The sequence below is a fragment of the Cyclopterus lumpus genome, chromosome 13 (assembly GCF_009769545.1).
Source record: "Cyclopterus lumpus isolate fCycLum1 chromosome 13, fCycLum1.pri, whole genome shotgun sequence".
NCBI classification, from domain to species: Eukaryota; Metazoa; Chordata; class Actinopteri; order Perciformes; family Cyclopteridae; genus Cyclopterus; species Cyclopterus lumpus.
The window spans coordinates 5,306,328-5,324,583 of NC_046978.1; the positions used below are offsets into that span (position 1 = coordinate 5,306,328).

The 18,256-nt window shown below is 40.8% G+C and overlaps 1 protein-coding gene across 3 annotated transcripts; it reads right to left on the bottom strand.

Annotated features, from left to right (window-relative positions):
* Positions 1-765: 765 nt before the first annotated feature.
* Positions 766-14,720, bottom strand: capn12 (calpain 12). Of its 3 annotated transcripts, XM_034549033.1 has the most exons (23): positions 13,534-13,553; positions 12,573-12,642; positions 12,107-12,374; positions 11,557-11,675; positions 9,608-9,741; positions 9,258-9,429; positions 9,091-9,174; positions 7,498-7,583; positions 7,338-7,415; positions 6,681-6,856; positions 6,337-6,599; positions 6,214-6,225; positions 6,002-6,081; positions 5,612-5,734; positions 4,875-4,911; positions 4,706-4,777; positions 4,564-4,609; positions 4,182-4,243; positions 2,015-2,083; positions 1,815-1,893; positions 1,604-1,720; positions 1,288-1,340; positions 766-1,195 (listed from the first exon to the last, which is right to left on the bottom strand). In XM_034549033.1, exons 3-23 carry the CDS (start codon positions 12,264-12,266, stop codon positions 1,169-1,171), a joined length of 2,049 nt encoding a protein of 682 aa, XP_034404924.1. In that variant the 5' UTR covers positions 12,267-12,374; positions 12,573-12,642; positions 13,534-13,553; the 3' UTR covers positions 766-1,168. The 3 variants fall into 3 exon arrangements, with proteins under 3 accessions (XP_034404924.1, XP_034404923.1, XP_034404926.1); XM_034549032.1 differs by lacking the exon at positions 12,107-12,374 and having other exon boundaries at positions 13,534-14,720; XM_034549035.1 differs by lacking the exons at positions 12,107-12,374; positions 12,573-12,642; positions 13,534-13,553 and having other exon boundaries at positions 10,410-11,662.
* Positions 14,721-18,256: the final 3,536 nt, after the last annotated feature.

An 18,256-nucleotide genomic window follows, 5' to 3' on the forward strand; every position in this document is an offset into this window, starting at 1 on the left:
CTCTTGGGCTTGCAGTGATTTTGTGTAAATAAAGTTATGTGTAGGCTACCACAGGATTTCTAAAGAGCAACTTGATAAATGATCATTACTTTGAGAAAAAGTGTAATAATGTGGACTCTATTTAGATTTGAAACCACTTTCTTGTTAATGACAAAAGGAATAAGGACACCTTTAAACTCACATAATTATGAAATCCCTTTTATTACAATGTGGAATAATATAACAGTATTACATGAGTGATGGTGCTGCATACTCTGTACTCATTGTTTGTATGTGTATGTGCCTAACTATATATTTCTATAATTTATTTTATAATATAATTTAGTTTCTATATTAATTCAGTTTGTCTTTTTATTTATTCCTTTAGTGCTACTTGTATGCACTTTGTTCTAATATATTACTTGTTGAGTTGTAGTGGATTTTATATACACTAGCTTTGACCCCGCTAATTTATCGATTTGAGGCATTCTTTGAAGTGGCCAATGGAACTAACCCTCAGGTGTGAACCTCATGTCTTATTCGCTGGTCAGTGTAGCATGCTGTGTCTCTGAAAGGTATTTGCATGAATACCTCCACTAACCAATGGGAGCTTAGCTCAGCGAATGGACTGCGAATAAAACTAATTGTAAGACGTGAATTTGGTCTCTTACGTGGTGACGCCAGACAGAAACTGTTGGCTACGTCAGGAGACTGTGGAAGCGAAGCCATGTGAGCGCGTCCGGGCCTGGACCATGTATGTATACAGATGACTCTTGTTTGTTATGATTAAATAATGATTATTATATATCTCTGGCTTTGGAGCTTCTTCTTCCAAGCACCGGGTAGCTCGAGATTCTCTGAACTCTTACATACTTTATTCTAATGTATACTTATTCCGTATATGTGGGCTACAAATGCATTTCACTGTGCAATCCTGTATTGTATATTGATAATAAAGCCAAACCTTGAACCTTGAGCTGTATCAAGGCTGTAAGAATGAGAAGGAACATGACAAAGCAAGAATAAAACAGCAACATAGCCTAGCATTGAACGAGGCCACCGCTGTTGCTTTGTAATAAGGCACACGTGAAGGAACTGTTTTAAAATAAAATACAAAAACAGTTATGGTAGAATCAATAGCAAGCTGCGGCCCAGCTGTGGATGTGGAGACCCTCTTCATTGAGCATCTTCACACCACCAGGAACTGAAGCAGCCACTGTAGAGGGACAACAGGTGAGCAGAATGTAAAACAAAAGATCCAGTTTGGCATATGAACACAAATCAAAGCATATTTGGCCAGATACTCACAAAGTTGATCCCTCTGTCTTTCACCTCTTGACTGGTCTCTGATTCATACAGAGCTGAGGAGGATAGGGAGAATGACCGCACAGGCTTTCTGCAAATGCTTTTCAATGCAGCCATCCATATAATACTGTACATGACATTGTTAGATTTTGTGTTTATGCTTAGTGCAGATGGGTCAAACATAGAAAAAATACTACTATAGTTTATCATCGCTAATTTTTTTCACCATTGGTCAGTCTGTTTGACTATCTTTGTGTGTTTGGTGATGTGTGGCGTGGCTTAAAAGATGAATCTGTGTGTGTGTGTGTGTCTGTGTTACCAAAAAGCTTGTGCATCCTGGTGACACATGACACGAAGCCGTGGAAGGGCATGTGAAGCTCTCCAGATGCAAAGCGCTCAGACAGCAGCTCGACTACCTTCGTATCACACTGCATCCCTGGGAAACAAAGGAGTGAGCGATGGTGTGTAACCAGAAGCGTGTGTGTGTGTGGTGTGTGTGTGTTTGTGTGTGTGTGTGTGTGTGTGCATACCAACAGCTTGCAGCGCTGCACTGAGCTCAAAGGGGCTCATGGTCCCAGAAGAGTGCTCATCAAACTGGATAAAGATGGACTGAAAAAGAAAGCAGCATCAGATTAAGTAATGATGACACTACTCTCCGTCTATTTATGTCTTCACCACACACACACACACATACATACACACACACACACACACACACACAGAGCTGCACCTGCAGATGGCGCAGACGGGACAGCAGGGTTCCTGTTTGTTCACAGCTGAGACAGCAGCGCCCTTTAGTCTTCCCCCAGAGTTAAGGACGTCTCAACCGGACAGAAGGCGATAAAGTTATGAGGAAGCAGAGGAACGCAAACATTGATGCAACCAGAGGACCTGGGATTTGAACCCCTTCATCAGCAAGCATCAGCCTCGCTTAACTTACAAGGTCACACGCTTACAAGGTTCATTTATTGTCATTGTACAACAGGGTTGTGCATCAAAATGCATTTTGTAGTACCATACACACAAATACAAAGTAGCAAAATGGTAGCCTACTGCAAACGACATTTTGTTGGACAACCCTGTTGTACAATGACAATAAATGATATATACTAGTGCTGGGCAAAGATGAACAAATTTAATCAATTAATCGCATGATTTTTCTGTGATTAACAGCGATTAATCGCATTATGCGCAAAATTCAATAATGAATTAAAAACTAGTGTATTACACGCTATTTACATTAAAGTAATGTTATCAGAACAATATAACAGGCACTCTCAGAGCAACAGCAAGTTCACATACAGAATATAAATCTGTTTTCTTTTTTTTCTGAACAGGTACCAGAAGAAACATTTGTCTTGTATCAGGAAACAGCATTACAGTCTCTGTTCAGTAGGTAGGATCCCTGTAGAGTGACGTTAAGTGGTCTAGCACTAAAGAAAATACACAGCTGGAATTTACTGAGCAGGGATCTTTTAGCCTTTACAGCCTGTGGATTTCCTTTTAGTGAATCTCAGTCAAAGACAGATAAATATAGAGTGAACAGGTACCAACAGTTAGTTTAAGTGGCCCAAAACTTTTCTGCATTTGTTCAGGACTTTGTCAAACGCACTGCAATCATTTTTCTGTCACCGCTAAGTGTTCTGACTTTATTATAAACGGACCACTGCTGAGCAACATGATTACAATGTTCCGCCCACGTTTCTGAAGCATGTCTGTCTTCTGTTGCCATGACAGCCAAAGCATGTGAATGCAGCTCCCAGTTCATCAATATAATGAACTGTGACTCTGAGATAACTGTGGTACCCAGAGATGTCCAGTCGTCTCCAGTGAGAGCAACAGTTGGTGCCCGTTGTAACGCCGCCATCTTTGTAGTCCGCTCCGTTTCATACAAGTTGTGTATTCTCCTGATGACGGTGCATCTTGATACGTCTCATACGCTCCTCAGACCGACATCTTCCTCTACAGGAAGCGGCCTGCAGTCCGCTACTCTCCACTTGGCCGAGGCATGTGTTCATTGTTCATGTGTTCTTTGTTCCTGCGTTGGTTTATCTACAGTTCTCCCGCACGCCGCATTCAAAGTAGTCTGACGAAGTTTCGCTCGACTGGTTGTTTGGGTAGCTTTTGGCATCAATGCTGTGTGACGCCTTCAAGACGAACTTCACGATCGTGTTACTTCACGCTCGTAGTACTTCATGCTCGTAGTACTTCATGCTCGTAGTACTTCATGCTCGTAGTACTTCATGCTCGTTGTACTTCATGCTCGTAGTACTCTGGTGATACGATAACTCCAGTTTGAGTGGTTACAAATAACTTTACTTTTATCAACTACTCCGTCTGGTAGAGATTTAAAATGAAAATGTCCATTTAAAAGTACCTTTCCCCATGTTCTCGGTCAATGTGTGCAGCAGCATTAAGCCCCTCCCAATGCAAAAAAAATGCTGTTAAAACATGAAAGAATTATTGTCGGCGTTAATGGATTGCTGCGTTAACGCATAAATAACGCATTAACTTGCCCAGCCCTAATATATACATGATGATGATGTGTGTAGAGGGTGAGTGAATTTGGGAGTCTCACAGCCTGAGCAAAGAAGCTGCTGAAAAGTCTGGTGAAATAGCAGCTAATGCTTGTGTATCTCTTGCCAGATGTAAGCAGGTTTTAATATCTGTTGGGCTCTTTGCAAAATCACGGATGTTCGGTAGATGGTACCAGAGATGTCCTGGACTCTTAGTCCACATCCCCGTGCCAGTTTGTAACGTGAAACTATGTGAAACTAACAGAGACCAATGAAGATATTAACATGTTTATAGTCATTTGTGAGTAACACAGGATCTTGAAATACAAGGAGTCAAGATTGTGAGTTATATTAAAGAATATACTGAGGACAAAAGGATACATCCTCTCCAAAGATGAGCTGTCTGCATGTCTCCAGTGGCAGATGGTAATCTTTCTCAAGAGCTGTGATTACAGGAAGAAAGGCAACGTATGATGCAGAGTAAGAAAATAAAGGTTTAAATTGGATTAAGATGAGGAAAGGTGAAGGTGAGGACAAGTGCAGTCACTTTTATTACTTAACCAAGTGCAATGTACTCCATTTGATTGCAGCTATGAGCCTCTGTCTAGACTGTTGACCTCAGTGATTCCACTGGGCCAACCATTGAGGGAATGTGTCACTACTTTTCTCCCATCTAGTGGTATTGTATAGTCAAATATCACGAGGCTTGTCATTTTCAGATGCAGCTAAAACACGAAAAACCTGATATACTGGAGATTTTAACCTGCGTTGAAGAGCTTCATGAGCTCCTTGGCGTTCAGTCTGTCATCCTGAGGGGGAGAAAGAAGAAATCTCAAAACCAAAGGCCCCAAATGTACACATGTTGTTAAATAAAATAATGTAGAACAAGGATGAGGACTTCTTACTCCGCCAGCCTCCTCATCAAAAGTCTTCTGAACTCTCACGCGATCCTCTGGGGAGACAGGAGTAGCCATAACCTTTTTGGAACAAACACACCAGACAAATATAAACATATTGTTTTCTCAGCCGCTATTGGCTGCTGTTTTAACGTGTGGACGAGACCACTGAACTCACCTGGAGGAAGCCAGAGGAGCAGGTGAAGTCCTGAGTCCTGGAACACAAAGTTCACACCAGATTGTCTCTTTAATTATACTTGTATACTGTTTGAACCTTACAAAAAAATAATATATTGTTTGCTATGGGCTCAGATATTGTAAGTAAAATATACACAATGTGAAAAAAGCCAACATTATACTTTAGTATTAAGTATTACCAGCAAAATGTACTTCAAGTTTTCAAATAAAGGTTGTTAATTAGACTTATTATTTTCTGCAATTATTATTCTTATAAGTGACTTTATGTAAACTCCAACCTGAGCAGGTCTAATCAGTCACATATTAAGCATCATAATTTATAAGTTGATCACATTCTGTATGTAAGGCTGAATAAATGTAGAATGTAAAAACTGCAACATATAGCTAAAGTATTAATTCCAATAAAATAGAAATATTGGTGAATATTCCAGTATTCCATTAAGTACCTCAACAATGTACTTAAGTACAGTACTTAAAAAAATAAAGATAATAAAGATGATTGTTATATTGCAGGGAGTGCAGCTGTATAATTCACAGGTTTTTTTGTAACAAAAGTCATAAGAGGTGCTTTTACCAGCTTGATGTTGTTGAGACTAATTACATAGTAGTATAATGTTGTAAGTTTGAGTGGAGGTGCAGCGGAGTGTGGGTGACTATGAGGAGGGAGCAGGTGATTCAGGGAAGTGTTATAACATTTACACATTCCCTCCATCTCACCCCAGAGTGTTTCCGGTCTTGGAGAAAATGCGGACAAAGAAGTCTCCTGGCTGGTTGGGTCGATAGGTGGAAGCCATGATGACGTAGTTACCCGGGTCCAGATGCATCTTCCTCCACGAACCCCTGGGGCACAACGTTCATGCATGATAAAGTAACATTTTATTTGATTCTATTTGAATTTTCTCACCAGATTAAGAACATTACTTTGCATTTATTTGGAAAACTATTACTTGGTTTTGTGTAGACGCAGGTTTGTGAGGTACAAATATAAGGAATAGAATTGGGATTGTACTTGATACAGTGCACCGGTAACCCAGGATAAAGGATGTTTTGCTCTGGTCTACAGTCCCTACAAAGTAAAAGCACCAGAACCACATGTTCTGCTTTTACCTCTGAGCCCTATATTTCCCAGAGCGACCCACAGGGCGATTTGTCATGAAGAATTTGCGGCTCAGACACATACCCAGAAGCTGTATGAAGAAAGACATAACAAGTTCTTACTTAAAAAAAAAAAACATTATGAAGAATATAAGATTGTTCTGATGTTAATTTAAGCATAAAATAAAAGACAATGTGCAATCTATTGCCGATGATATACTCACCTCAGGAGGAACCTGCAAAAAAAAAGAAACACAAAGATGGGTGTGAGTTTATTCAGGAACATAAAGGTGCAGAGACTCACAATGCTCAATAAATCAATAAGTAACAAATAAATTAGATTTGACCTTGTAGATGTGGAAAGCGATGTAGAGGAAGTGGACTTTAGTCTTCTTCCTGCGGTTTTTCTGCAGCAGCTCCACCAACACGGTGCACTGTTTGGCCTTCTCCTTCTGTTTCTCTGCTCTCTTCTTGTCATCTGGGGTTATCTCTTCATCATCCTCGTCATCTTCATCCTCCTCTTCCTCTTCCTCTTCCTCTTCCTCTTCCTCTTCCAACCGGTCCTGCTCTGTGAGAACCAACTGGAACTGAGGATTCTTCCAAAACGATCCTATGGGAAAAAAATATGATGAATAATTAAATGATCCAGGTGAGGTTTTGAATCCATATTTGTACAAATTCATAAACATACGATTGTATCTGCGGCTACCACCGGCAGAGCTCCCCGATACCCAGACTCCTTCATGTTCACTGATGGTCCAGGTAGAGGAGGGAGAGGCAGGTGAGTTTTCCTCCACAAGAGTATCAGGATTCACACTGCAGAGCTCCACAACGTCAAACAGGCTGTTGAAGTCCTCAGCACTAATCCTAATAGAGAGAGTCATTTACATCAGAGAGATTATTGTATGTGAGAGGCAGTATTTACACTGTAAGTACACATTAATTCACTTGTATTTCCATTTTATGCAGCTTTATTCTACTTCATCTCAGGGGCAAATATTGCACTTTTTGCTGCACTACCACTTGACACCTGACAGATTCAGTTACTACTCTGGAATTGTTCTACTTCTTACACCTAGCAAAAATAAAGGAGTAAAAGACATCCACGGCAGTCAAATATGACATAAACATTAATACAGCAGTAATATTAATCTTGGATCATCATATATAATAGTAAATGATTGACAGAATGAGTATGTTTTACAATTTCGCTGATTATACTTTCATACTTTAAGTAAAGTTTTTGATGCAGGACATTTACTTGTAGTGGAGAATTCTCACAGTGTGGTATTCGTACTTTTACTGAAATAAAGGATCTGTACACAAGTTTGTATTTTTTAACACGTACCAGAACTCTCCATCTTCAATCTTTTTCAGCTCAATCCTTTCCTTCTCTGCTTTGGCCACACTCTCCCACTCTTTACTCCTGCAGTCACACATATACATGAGAAGCCGAGTGAGTGTGCTCTGTCTCTCCCTTGTATACAATGTGCAGGAAGCTTCCTCACTTGTCACTCCAGGGTCCGCGATATTCAACAAAACCCCAGGGGTTCCTCAGCTTCAGCAACAAAATCTCATCCAACGCTTTTGTGACCTGAAAAGTGAAGAGAGAAGCAACTAACACACGAAAGTCTCAACAAAGTAAAGTTTCACTCATAACTTTTAAACAAACAAGGCAACTCTTTAAAGTTCTCGAAGAATTAATACAGTAAAAATAAAAAAAATTCTCCCTGATGAAATATGATCAGATTAGATCAGGTCAGGAAGGATGATGAGATTTTAATTTCAGTGAGATTATCAAAACATCCAAAAGTTCTCAGATGACACTGCCCAGGTCGGTCTACTTACCCGAGGCAATGACCTGGCCTATAAACGGGAAGTTGAATCTTTACAGCTGGTGTAATGGAAATCTCTTAAAACTAAATGTTTAAATTAAAAACTCAAGACTGTTCTTCTTGAGGAAGCTTAGATCCTTTGATATCAGCAGAAAGCTTCTACATGTTTTTTTATCAGGGGATCTTAGCTAGTGTCCTCTTCTATGCTGTGCTCTGCTGGGGGAGCGGCATTACTGCGGATGATGAAAACAGGATCAATAAGATGATCAAAAAGGCTGGCTCAGTGATGGGCCTTCCCCCGGACTCACTAGAGGTCACTATAGAGAACTACGGCCAAGTTAAAGTTCATCCACTACACTGTGTTTTCAATGGACTCAGAAGTTCATTCAGTGAGACTCAGGACGCCTCAATGTTCTGCTGAACCACTCACCAGGTCTTTTGTTCCAGCAGCAGCTCCATTTTCTAATGAACACCTTTAGTTGTGTTTTTTTAGATTTAGCATCTTTCTGATTTTATAGGGCATTTTCTGGTGTTGTTTGTTCCTTGTAATGTGTTTGTTGTCTGTTGTGCACTGTGGTCTCTGTCTATTGTTGTCTGTATGAATGTTTGGTGGCAAATGAGTTTCCCCACTGGGGATTAATAACGTTTTCTAATCTAATCTACTTATTTTCAATTTCATTTTATTTTTTAATTACACTGAAACAGATAGGATGAAATGGTATCGCATGATTTCAATGACATTGGATGATTATAATAAATTAGATACTATTATTATTGTTTGGATGACATGGGATTAGATTTAAAAAGATTAGATTAGTTGAGATTATTTGAATGAGATTAGATTAGATTCAACTGTATGTGATGAATTGATCTGAGTGGTGAGCAGGTTCGTCCTTCAATGAGAGGATCGGCGGTTCAATCCCCGGCGGCCCTGCGTGTGAATGTTAGCTACTGATTTTAGCTACTGCCATCAGTGTATAATGGGTGTGAATGGGTTTGAATGGGTGAATGATGACCAGTAGTGTTAAAGCGCTTTGAGTGGTCAGAAGACTAGAAAGGACATGGACCATTTACCATTTATTAGATTAAGTTTCAGAGTTATTATATGAAATGTAATTAATTTAACTTTGACATAAACTGGGTTTGTGTTACAGTCTTTGGGGAGAAAATGACCATTGCAGTAACAGAAAGCCCATTAAACTACGTAATGACAAAAGTGCAACAATAAATAATGGCAGAAGCTCAGTGCTGCAGTGTCATACTAGCCTTGTCGGTGTCGGTGATGGCGTAAGCGTGGCCCTTTATCAACCCGTCTCCCGTCACTTTACCAATCTCGCGGTAGCTGCTGGCCTGTGAAGACAACGAGAGGAACTCAAGTGTCTCTAAAGTAGCATCCAGCTGTGTAGTGTGAACCTCTTGATGCGTGTACACACCTGGATGAAGCAGCTGAGCAGGCTGCCTCGAGACAGGGCGGCTGACAGACACCTCCAGAGGACTCGAGGGGTGCGAGATGAGACCTGCAGCGAGTACGCGATTCCTCCTGTGAAATCCTCCATCCCCTCTGAAATGTTGCCCCCCTTTAGGCTTCCGTAGCATCCGACTAACCTACATAAGATGAGGTGAAAAAGTGCATTATTGTCCAATCACTGTAGCTACACACACACACACACACACACACACACACACACACACACACACACACACGCACACACACACATAAACAGAAAAAGGGTGATCTCAGACATTACAACCCAGAAACATATGCTTGGTAGTGGAAACTGACTTGGCATAGGCTTTCTCCACCAGGGCGCTCCAATACTCGTGGCGGGTGTGAGAGTAGCTGAAGAGCAGACGGCCTTCGCGTGTTGGCAGCTTGTCATCCACAACCACCTCCACCCACTCACCATACTGCCAGAACTGCACAGGGACACACAGGGAGAGGGATGGCGAGCACAGAGAAACATAAATGGAAGTAATTGCAATTGTAATTGTGTTTCTGTCCACTTGATGAAGTCTCTCCACCTACTCCAGGAGGAACGATAACGAGGGCGAAGACAAATAGTTACGAGACCCACCACCTGAACTTTATGTCCAAATGTTTCCCTGTTACCTGCAACAACTGATTCTTTTAGTGGAATTGTGTTTCTGTCCACTTGATGAAGTCTCTCCACCTACTCCTGCGAGAAATATTTGACTTTTCAGAGACATAAATATGTCTAAAGTGAATCCAAACTGAATGAAGGAAATAGTCCATCAAAGGACAAGTTAAATAAACACGGTTCTCTTGACTTCATTAAACTACCTCCCGAGGCAGTTAGTGTTCATGACTAGGGGTGTGTACTGTACTGCTGTGTGTACACAGTGGCGAATTGGAGCAGGCCTGCACTGGCCTTTCATAGCCGTGTGTGTGTGTGTGTGTGTGTGTGTGTGTGTGTGTGTGTGTGTGTGTGTGTGTGTGTGTGTGTGTGTGTGTGTGTGTGTGTGTGTGTGTGTGTGCGCGTGTGTGTGTGTGTCTGTGTGTGTGTGTGTGTGTGTGTGTGTGTGTGTGTCTGTGTGTGTGTGTGTGTCCCAAGGGTAGTCCCTACCTGCATGTCTGGACTGCTCTCCCATCAGCCAGAAACGGAAGAATGACTTTCCAGTCACATTCTCTCTAACAGTCTCTACAGCTGAAACGCTGCAGGGCAAAATAATCACTCAGCAGAAGCTGTAAAAAGATCTATATCCAACCGTTTGCTTTGACACGATTGCTACTTCTGATAGCGTGATCATTTATTGATCTGTGCCGGTCAAAGCTTGATGAACTCTAGTTTAGAATCACTTCTTCTAATGAAGGAGATAAAGATGAGGTTTGTCTCTTCTTCTTACATGTGAGACAACCATGCAGTGAAGATGAGTTGATACCTGTTTGATCTATTAATGAAATACCAGAGCTGTGACAGCACAACAACTAAAGCAAGAAGCATCTCACTGAATATAGGAATAGCCCAATCAGACGATTCTCCAGATACTGAGAATTAGTTTTTTCTGACATGAAGTAACATAAAATAAGCATGTGTGAATTAGGGATATAAATCAAACTTCATTTTGTATGTCCATAATGTGTTTAAGTTCAGTGTTTAACACACACAACACAAACTGCGTGTAATATTTGGCAAGTGATCAGCATTAATTGAGTCTGGTAGTTCAGACATATGCAGAAGGTTGTTTTATAGTTGCATGTTCAATAAAATGCTAAATGGCATACGACCACGACCGTTCTCTGTGTATTGTGTACATTCTTCGCCCCAGGTTGGCTTTATGGTTTATTAGCTTAAACATAAATTAATGGAACAAGTAACTTCACTATCATCTGCAATAAATAAATGTCTTGAAACTAGATTTTCACTTTGGACAAGGCCTAATAATGTAATAATGTGAGGGCCTCAAAGAGGAGTAAAAAGTCAAATTGTTGGTGTTAGAGTTTAAACTAACATGCATGTTGTATTTGCAATAAATGGTTACAAACTCATCTTATAATGAGTATGTGTGCAGGCTAAGATCGCGCGAGAGATGAGATCAAACTACAGCATGTATGTTACACTAGAGCATAAGAATATGAAAATGATTGTTTTTAAGTGTGTGTTTTATCTTTCTGTTGGTCAGCAGCAAACAGTCGGATTGACTGGACGTCTAATTAGCAACTTTATTGATTGGAAGAAAAGGTGGCGAGTCAGAGGTGGTTCTGTGTTTTACCCTAAAATGGAAGATCCCTGCGTAAGGCTTGGACAGGCTCTGGTTGGGTGGCACCACCTTCACAAAGAGTTTGGGGTGCATGGTGAGACAGGACAGGGCGGCTAGCAGCCAACAGTTACCTGAGAAACAAAAAGAAACACATGAAGCTGGTACGGACACATCGTAAAAGATTCTAAATGTTTCGCAATTAATGCTTTTAAGGCAGGTGAATCTCTCTCTCTCTCTCTCTCTCTCTCTCTCTCTCTCTCTCTCTCTATCTCTCTCTCTCGTGCTCTCTCTCCACATTCCTCTGTGACAGCAAACACTGTTTCTCTGTTGTTTCTCTGGAGATGTTGCAGTAAAACATCCTGGTTTAGAGTTTGAATGAGAACATAACACTCTGACATGGGAGAAGAAGAACAAGGAGAAGAGAAGAAGAAGAAGAAGAAGAAGAAGAAGAAGAAGAAGAAGAAGAAGAAGAAGAAGAAGAAGAAGAAGAAGAAGATGAAGAAGATGAACAAGAACAAGAACAAGAAGAGCAAGAAAATTGGTATTGATTCAATCAACATACCTGCACATAACTGGTGACATGAACCAACAATTTCGAAATCCCAGAGAGGGAAGGAAAGCTTGCTATTGTGAAGAAACCCATGTTCTAGTTTGCCACAAACAAGAAACACCCTGAACAACACAGATCTGAACCGTCTGTGGGCCGTTAAAGACCGAGCCATGATGGCGTCTGGAACACTGTCACTCCTCTTTCCCCCTCACAGAGTGTTTGAAGTGTGGTCCCTGAGGCTGTGCGGTGCTGACATCATGTTATGAAGTCACTGCATTGACTGAAATAAATAGAAACAACCAGAATAACAGGCAGGTCTGTTGCAGCTTTTGGTCATGTGGATTTAACTTCACAGGATGTTTTGCAATGTGAGTTTAAGACAATTCAGCATGGCCCACACCCCATGTTCTCATTCCTTTGTGAGATTAGATGAGCAGTGGGCAGGAGAGGCAGAAGTTGAAGTGTTCCTGATACTCACCCAGTTGGCCCTGACAGATGTCAGTGGTCCCAGTCGTGCCCTCCACAAACACAGCGTTCTCACTGATTTCCTGCATAGATGGAGCAAGAGGAGGACAATGTCAGCACAACATGATAAAACACAACAAAGCACATCTGTAAATGTGAAAAGACCTTCTAAGAAAAGGTGAGACGATTAGCTTAAATCTTGTATGATATTTTAAATCCTTCATTTATCAAAAGCTGCACAAATATCACTAGTTCACAAAGTGTGAATATTTGCTGGTTTGATATTAAATTTGGGTTTTGGACTGTTGGTTGGATAAAACAAAACATTTTGCGAAAGAATAATAATAAAAATAATCGTTAGTTACAGCCAAATCCATAGTATCTTCTTTTCATCCTAAATCTTAATGTAATCTTCTTCATGCAGTTTACACAGGTTGTCAATGTATTATATTAGTTGAGGTATTATGTAATATGTGACTGAACATTGCATTTGTTTTTTACCCTCAAAGATGTACCCTTTTGGCTTGGAGATATTTGTGTTATGTGCGTGTTACTAACTTATGCTCTTAATAAAACTAAAGCTTGGTCACACCTGAGCCACACCTGGTTTGAATCATAACAGCGTCTACAACTCTGCTCACACTGCTGATAAGAGTTCCTGAGAAGAAGCAATGCCAAGAAGTAGGAAATATATTTCACATCACTTTATTGTGCGGCCTTCTGTTTTAATATGTACAAGTGGTCAAATCAAATTCATGCAGTCAACTTTCCTTTACCGCAAACTAAATGTCGCTATGCCTGCAGAATATGCTTTAAATATGCATTTCGTATGCTTTGGACGTATGAGGAAGCTGTACCAGGACATGATTATTGATTATTTCACAACTTAAATTGTTGTGTCAATTGTTTGAATAAAGACCAACAACGCCCACCAACATCTGGCACGTTGCACGTATATGCACAACTTTGTCTACCTTGGGTCGTTGCCACTTGATCGCCTTTTTGGGATCCGGATCTTCCGGTGTACCGATGGACGTCTGCTCAGGTGGAAAGGTTGGATCAGCAAACAGCTTTCCGGACTTCAGACATGTTTCTAGGAGAGTCTTGAAGTCCTGATCCAGGAACTTGATCGGGTTCACGATGGAGCCCAGAGGTGCCTCCTTGTCAGTCGCCATGCTGTCAGCGAATCTGCAGTGAAAATGTTCGTCGCACTTTAGCAGCCGGTGCTTAAATACGGACCAACGCGCACACTGGGAGCGCCTCCCCGGCTCTGCCCTGCCCGGAAAGTTATGCAGAGCGCCGGGGGCCGAGCATAGCTGGAGTCGGAGTAATGACACGGTGCCAACAGCCTCTTTGATGCTCCTAATTTATCACCCATTCACCATTATCGTCCAGAGAGGCCAGAGGGAGGCAACTGTTTCTACAGGAAGCTCCGATCAGGGCGCACGAACCAGGACTAGAGTTGTTAGGACCTGAGGTACTCGACTCTACTCTACGCTTCTGTTCAATCCGGGAAGCTGCTTTCATATAAAGTAGATTAGAGGCCACTGTCCGTGGTCTCAAACTGACGCTAGGTGTCAGTCGACTCCACATGAAGGCAACGGAGCACAAACCGCCACATCAACTGTCAATATAGGGGTTTAATGTGCATTGTGGTGGTGGTGATGATGATGAAGATCATACACAAGCGGAAGAGGAGAAAGGCATTACAAAACTGAAATAATCACGTTGTTAAATTACTTACAAGATGTAGAGAAGAACCACACAACAAATCAGGAATTTATTTACGAGAATAATATTGACAATTCTTAGTATTATTTGTCATCTATAGAAGATGCCTGATAATGTGCTTTTATATAAGTTTTCGGGAATTTTCTGTGCTTATTATAATTTTAGATGAGCTGATACCATTTTTTTTGAAACACTCATCAGTTTTTAGTTGTTAGATATATGTTTGTTTCTAGTAAACATTTTACTAAAACAGATGCAATAGGGTTGAACATCATGCAAAGATAAGGCAATACAGGACTGGGCTCTTTATTATAAAAAGGCTAATACAATGTAATTTCTAAATTATGAACTCTTTATTAACAGGAGCGAATGTGATTTCAATAAGCATTACTGTGTTAATAGTAGGGCTGGGCACGTTAACGCGTTATTTATGCGTTAACGCAGCAATCCATTAACGCCGACAATAATTCTTTCATGCGTTAACAGAATTTATTTTTTCGCATTGGGAGGGGCTTAATGCTGCTGCTCACATTGACCGAGAACATGGAGAAAGGTACTTTTAAATAGACATTTTCATTTTAAATCTCTACCAGACGGCGTAGTTGATAAAAGTAAAGTTATTTGTAACCACTCAAACTGGAGTTATCTCATCACCGGAGTACTACGAGCATGAAGTACTACGAGCATGAAGTACTACGAGCATGAAGTACTACGAGCATGAAGTACTACGAACATGAAGTACAACGAGCATGAAGTACTACGAGCATGAAGTACTACGAGAGTGAAGTACCACGAGCGTGAAGTACCACAAGCGTGAAGTACCACGAGCGTGAAGTACTACGAGCGTGAAGTACCACGAGCATGAAGTACTACGAGCATGAAGTACCACGAGCATGAAGTACCACGAGCATGAAGTACGTCTTAAAGGCGTCACACAGCATCGATGCCAAAAGCTACCCAAACAACCAGTGGAGCGAAACTTCGTCAGACTACTTTAATCTGAAGTGGACATCCAATTACCGTCCCCCACCTTCTCTCTTTCTGCCCTCTTGTGTCTGTCACTCAATATATGTCGTTGGATATCCATCTCCAATAAACTGTTGTCTTGCGGTGCTCAATGCGGGCCTCTCCAGGCTTCTCCAGGCCTTTCCAGGCATCTCCGGGCGTCTCCGGGCGTCCCTCCATCACATGCCTGATTACACTGAAAACGTGAGACTGACCAGGACTAAACAAACAAGAAGAATAGCGACACAGATCTGCCTAATGGTCACCATTCAACTCCATTCATGGGCTCTCCATTATGTCCGTATGGTCTTTGAGGACGGGATTATAGGAAGCCTCAGCGACAAAGGTCAGAGGGCTGACCAGACACTCCCACACCTCCATGACCTGTTCTGATCCCACGACCTCGGCACCAGCATCCCCCGGGCCCCTCTCACTCTCCCCACTGGTTAACCGGCTTTGTCCCGGCTCGTTTTCTGCCGCATCACTCACACGAATCCCACCAGACTGAGCGTGTCAGGGGATAATCAGCAGGAGAAACTAATGGAATATACCTGTAGCATATTTGTTTTATCTTTCTAATTGTGTTTTTTTTAAAATGTCTGTTGTCTTATCTTAATTATAAGAGTTTTTCATTTTATTTGTTCCACATAGTTTTATTATTACTGAGGCAGATAGGCAATATATATATATGCATTGTTTTTATGTAATTTATGATTAAACTCATGTTGACGTTTAGTCACATTATTAATTGCTGCTGGTAAATATTCTCGTTGTTTTCCGCTTTTATGTGTAAGAACTCTAATATGATAGGATTTTTATAGTGTTTACATTTTATTGTACCTTATCGTTCTACTCAACTTTAGTGGAAGATGTATTGTTGTTAATCCACTACATTCATTTGAAAGCATTAAGAATTTTTAAAAACATGATCAGTTTTTAAAATATGATATATTGTTATAGACTAAGCAGCCCAACATTATTTAAAGTATAGTTATAATGAGCACCCCTGAAGCCAAATGTTTACATGTATATGCATCAGTAATACTAATTTGATAATGAAAAATATCACAATATAACTGATGGGATCATTCTGCAGCATAATGAGTACCCACCACTTTGCCTACATCTAGTAACGTCAAGGATCAGTTGTATAGATGCACAGTTTGAAACATAAAGACCGTAATAAGCTGGGTGACAGTGGTTAATTGTTCTATGTGTAGACGCGGTTAGAGGCTCCACTTCACCCAACTTCAGGCCTGCAGCATACAAACACATCAAAGCATTTTCACCTGTCATGGGCCTGAGCGCTACCGTTTAACCTTACTATGCATGCTCGCAGGTAACACCTCTGACCCCAGCAACGTGAGTCTGTAGGGAGGGGGTGGGCAGTGAGCGTGGTCAAATCCAGTTCTTCTTGCATTTTTGGACAGTTCTTGGCTGAACGAGAAGAACTGACTGACCTGAATATATTTGTGTAATTACATGCGCAACTGACTAACTGTCAGGTTCACAAGGAGGGTCACCAGGTGCAGCAAGTACAGAGTTAAGTGTGTGTGTGTGTGTGTGTGTGTGTGTGTGTGTGTGTGTGTGTGTGTGCGTGCTTGCGTGTGTGCGTGTGTCTGTCTGTGTTTATGAAAGACAAAGAGAGTAACAGCCGTTTGAGGAACAGTTTGTCACAGAGTGTTTGAGCCTGCAGATGTTTGATTACCTCATTCACCATCTTCTAAAGATTGTGATTTGGTTGCACTTTCGTTCACCCTTGAAGCTCTCTATATGAACAGAATAGAGCAGGTATAAATTGTAAAGAGACATTTGCCTGTTAAAAATGTTGTATAAAAATCACCTTTTGCAAATATTCAGGTCAATAATCCATTTCAGATACCAACGCCATGATGTACTATGCCATTAAGCTACAAGGAATGTTTGACTGTGAAACTTCTCTGTCTGCAGTGCAGAAGCAAAATAGAATCGTAAATAATCGTATTTTATTGCATTGGATTGGATTTAATCTTATCATTTTATATTGTATAGCATCATAACACTTTGTATTAAATTGTATTGTATCACATTGCATCATATATTCTATTATATTGTATTGCATTGTATTGTAATATATTGAAAGGTAATGTATCACATTGATCTGTATTGTATAGTATCATATTGTATCTAATATATTGTCACATCTCATTGTTTTGTATCCAATTGAAATGTATTGTATCTAACGTATTGTATTTTATCATATTGTACATATTGCATTATATAAAACATATTGTATTATATTGTGTTGTATTGTAAATTTACAAGAAAGTTAAAATCTATACTGAAAGACTACACTTTGTTCAGTTAGGACGGGTTGTAAACAAAGCTGATTTCAGAGATATGGCTGTCACAGAGGCAGTTTGGTGTATGTAAAGAAGCATTGTCTTCACTGGGTATGTTTTTCTGTGTCTGTCTACCACAGCCTGTCTTTGCAATCTGTCGAAAGACAACTTCAGTGGGATGAAAATGAGCCCATGGCCTTCACTCCGGGAAGAGCCTTATTTAGGTTAGTTTTCAAATGTATTTTCACCATCATTGTCTGGCAACACCTTCTTCTGCCTGTTTGATGTAACACTATCTCACGCTGTGAAAAAAGAGAAATCCCTGAACTTCCTCTCTTTTGTTTTTAAAAGTCTCATCAGTGCTTCCTTTTCTCAAACAAAACTAAAGTGACACTCCTCCCACAGGGCTCGTCCTCAGTGATCACTGACATTATATCACCCCTTATAAGAATGAGCCCTCCTTGTCTTTCCATCCTTTCATTATCTGAAGGTATTGAATAGCAAAGAGAGGCCCTGGATTGACGGATGGCTGCCCGGGTACGCGTTGCCCCTCAACCCGTCCTCCCTCACTCTCACTGTTAAAGGTTAGGGTGAGGGGAGGAGGGTGAGGGAGGAGAGGCGAAGTGGGTGTAATTCTAGG

Bases quoted from the DNA above. Each gene is read 5' to 3' on its own strand.
- capn12 (XM_034549032.1), bottom strand. From the start codon at position 13,734: ATGGCGACTGACAAGGAGGCACCTCTGGGCTCCATCGTGAACCCGATC. The intron at 4,912-5,611 runs GTGAGATGGAGG...TTTGTGTTCCAG, and splicing joins AAGACCGGAAACACTCTGGG to GACTCAGGACTTCACCTGCT. The intron at 1,341-1,603 runs GTAACACAGACA...TATCCTCCTCAG, and splicing joins CAGGATGCACAAGCTTTTTG to CTCTGTATGAATCAGAGACC.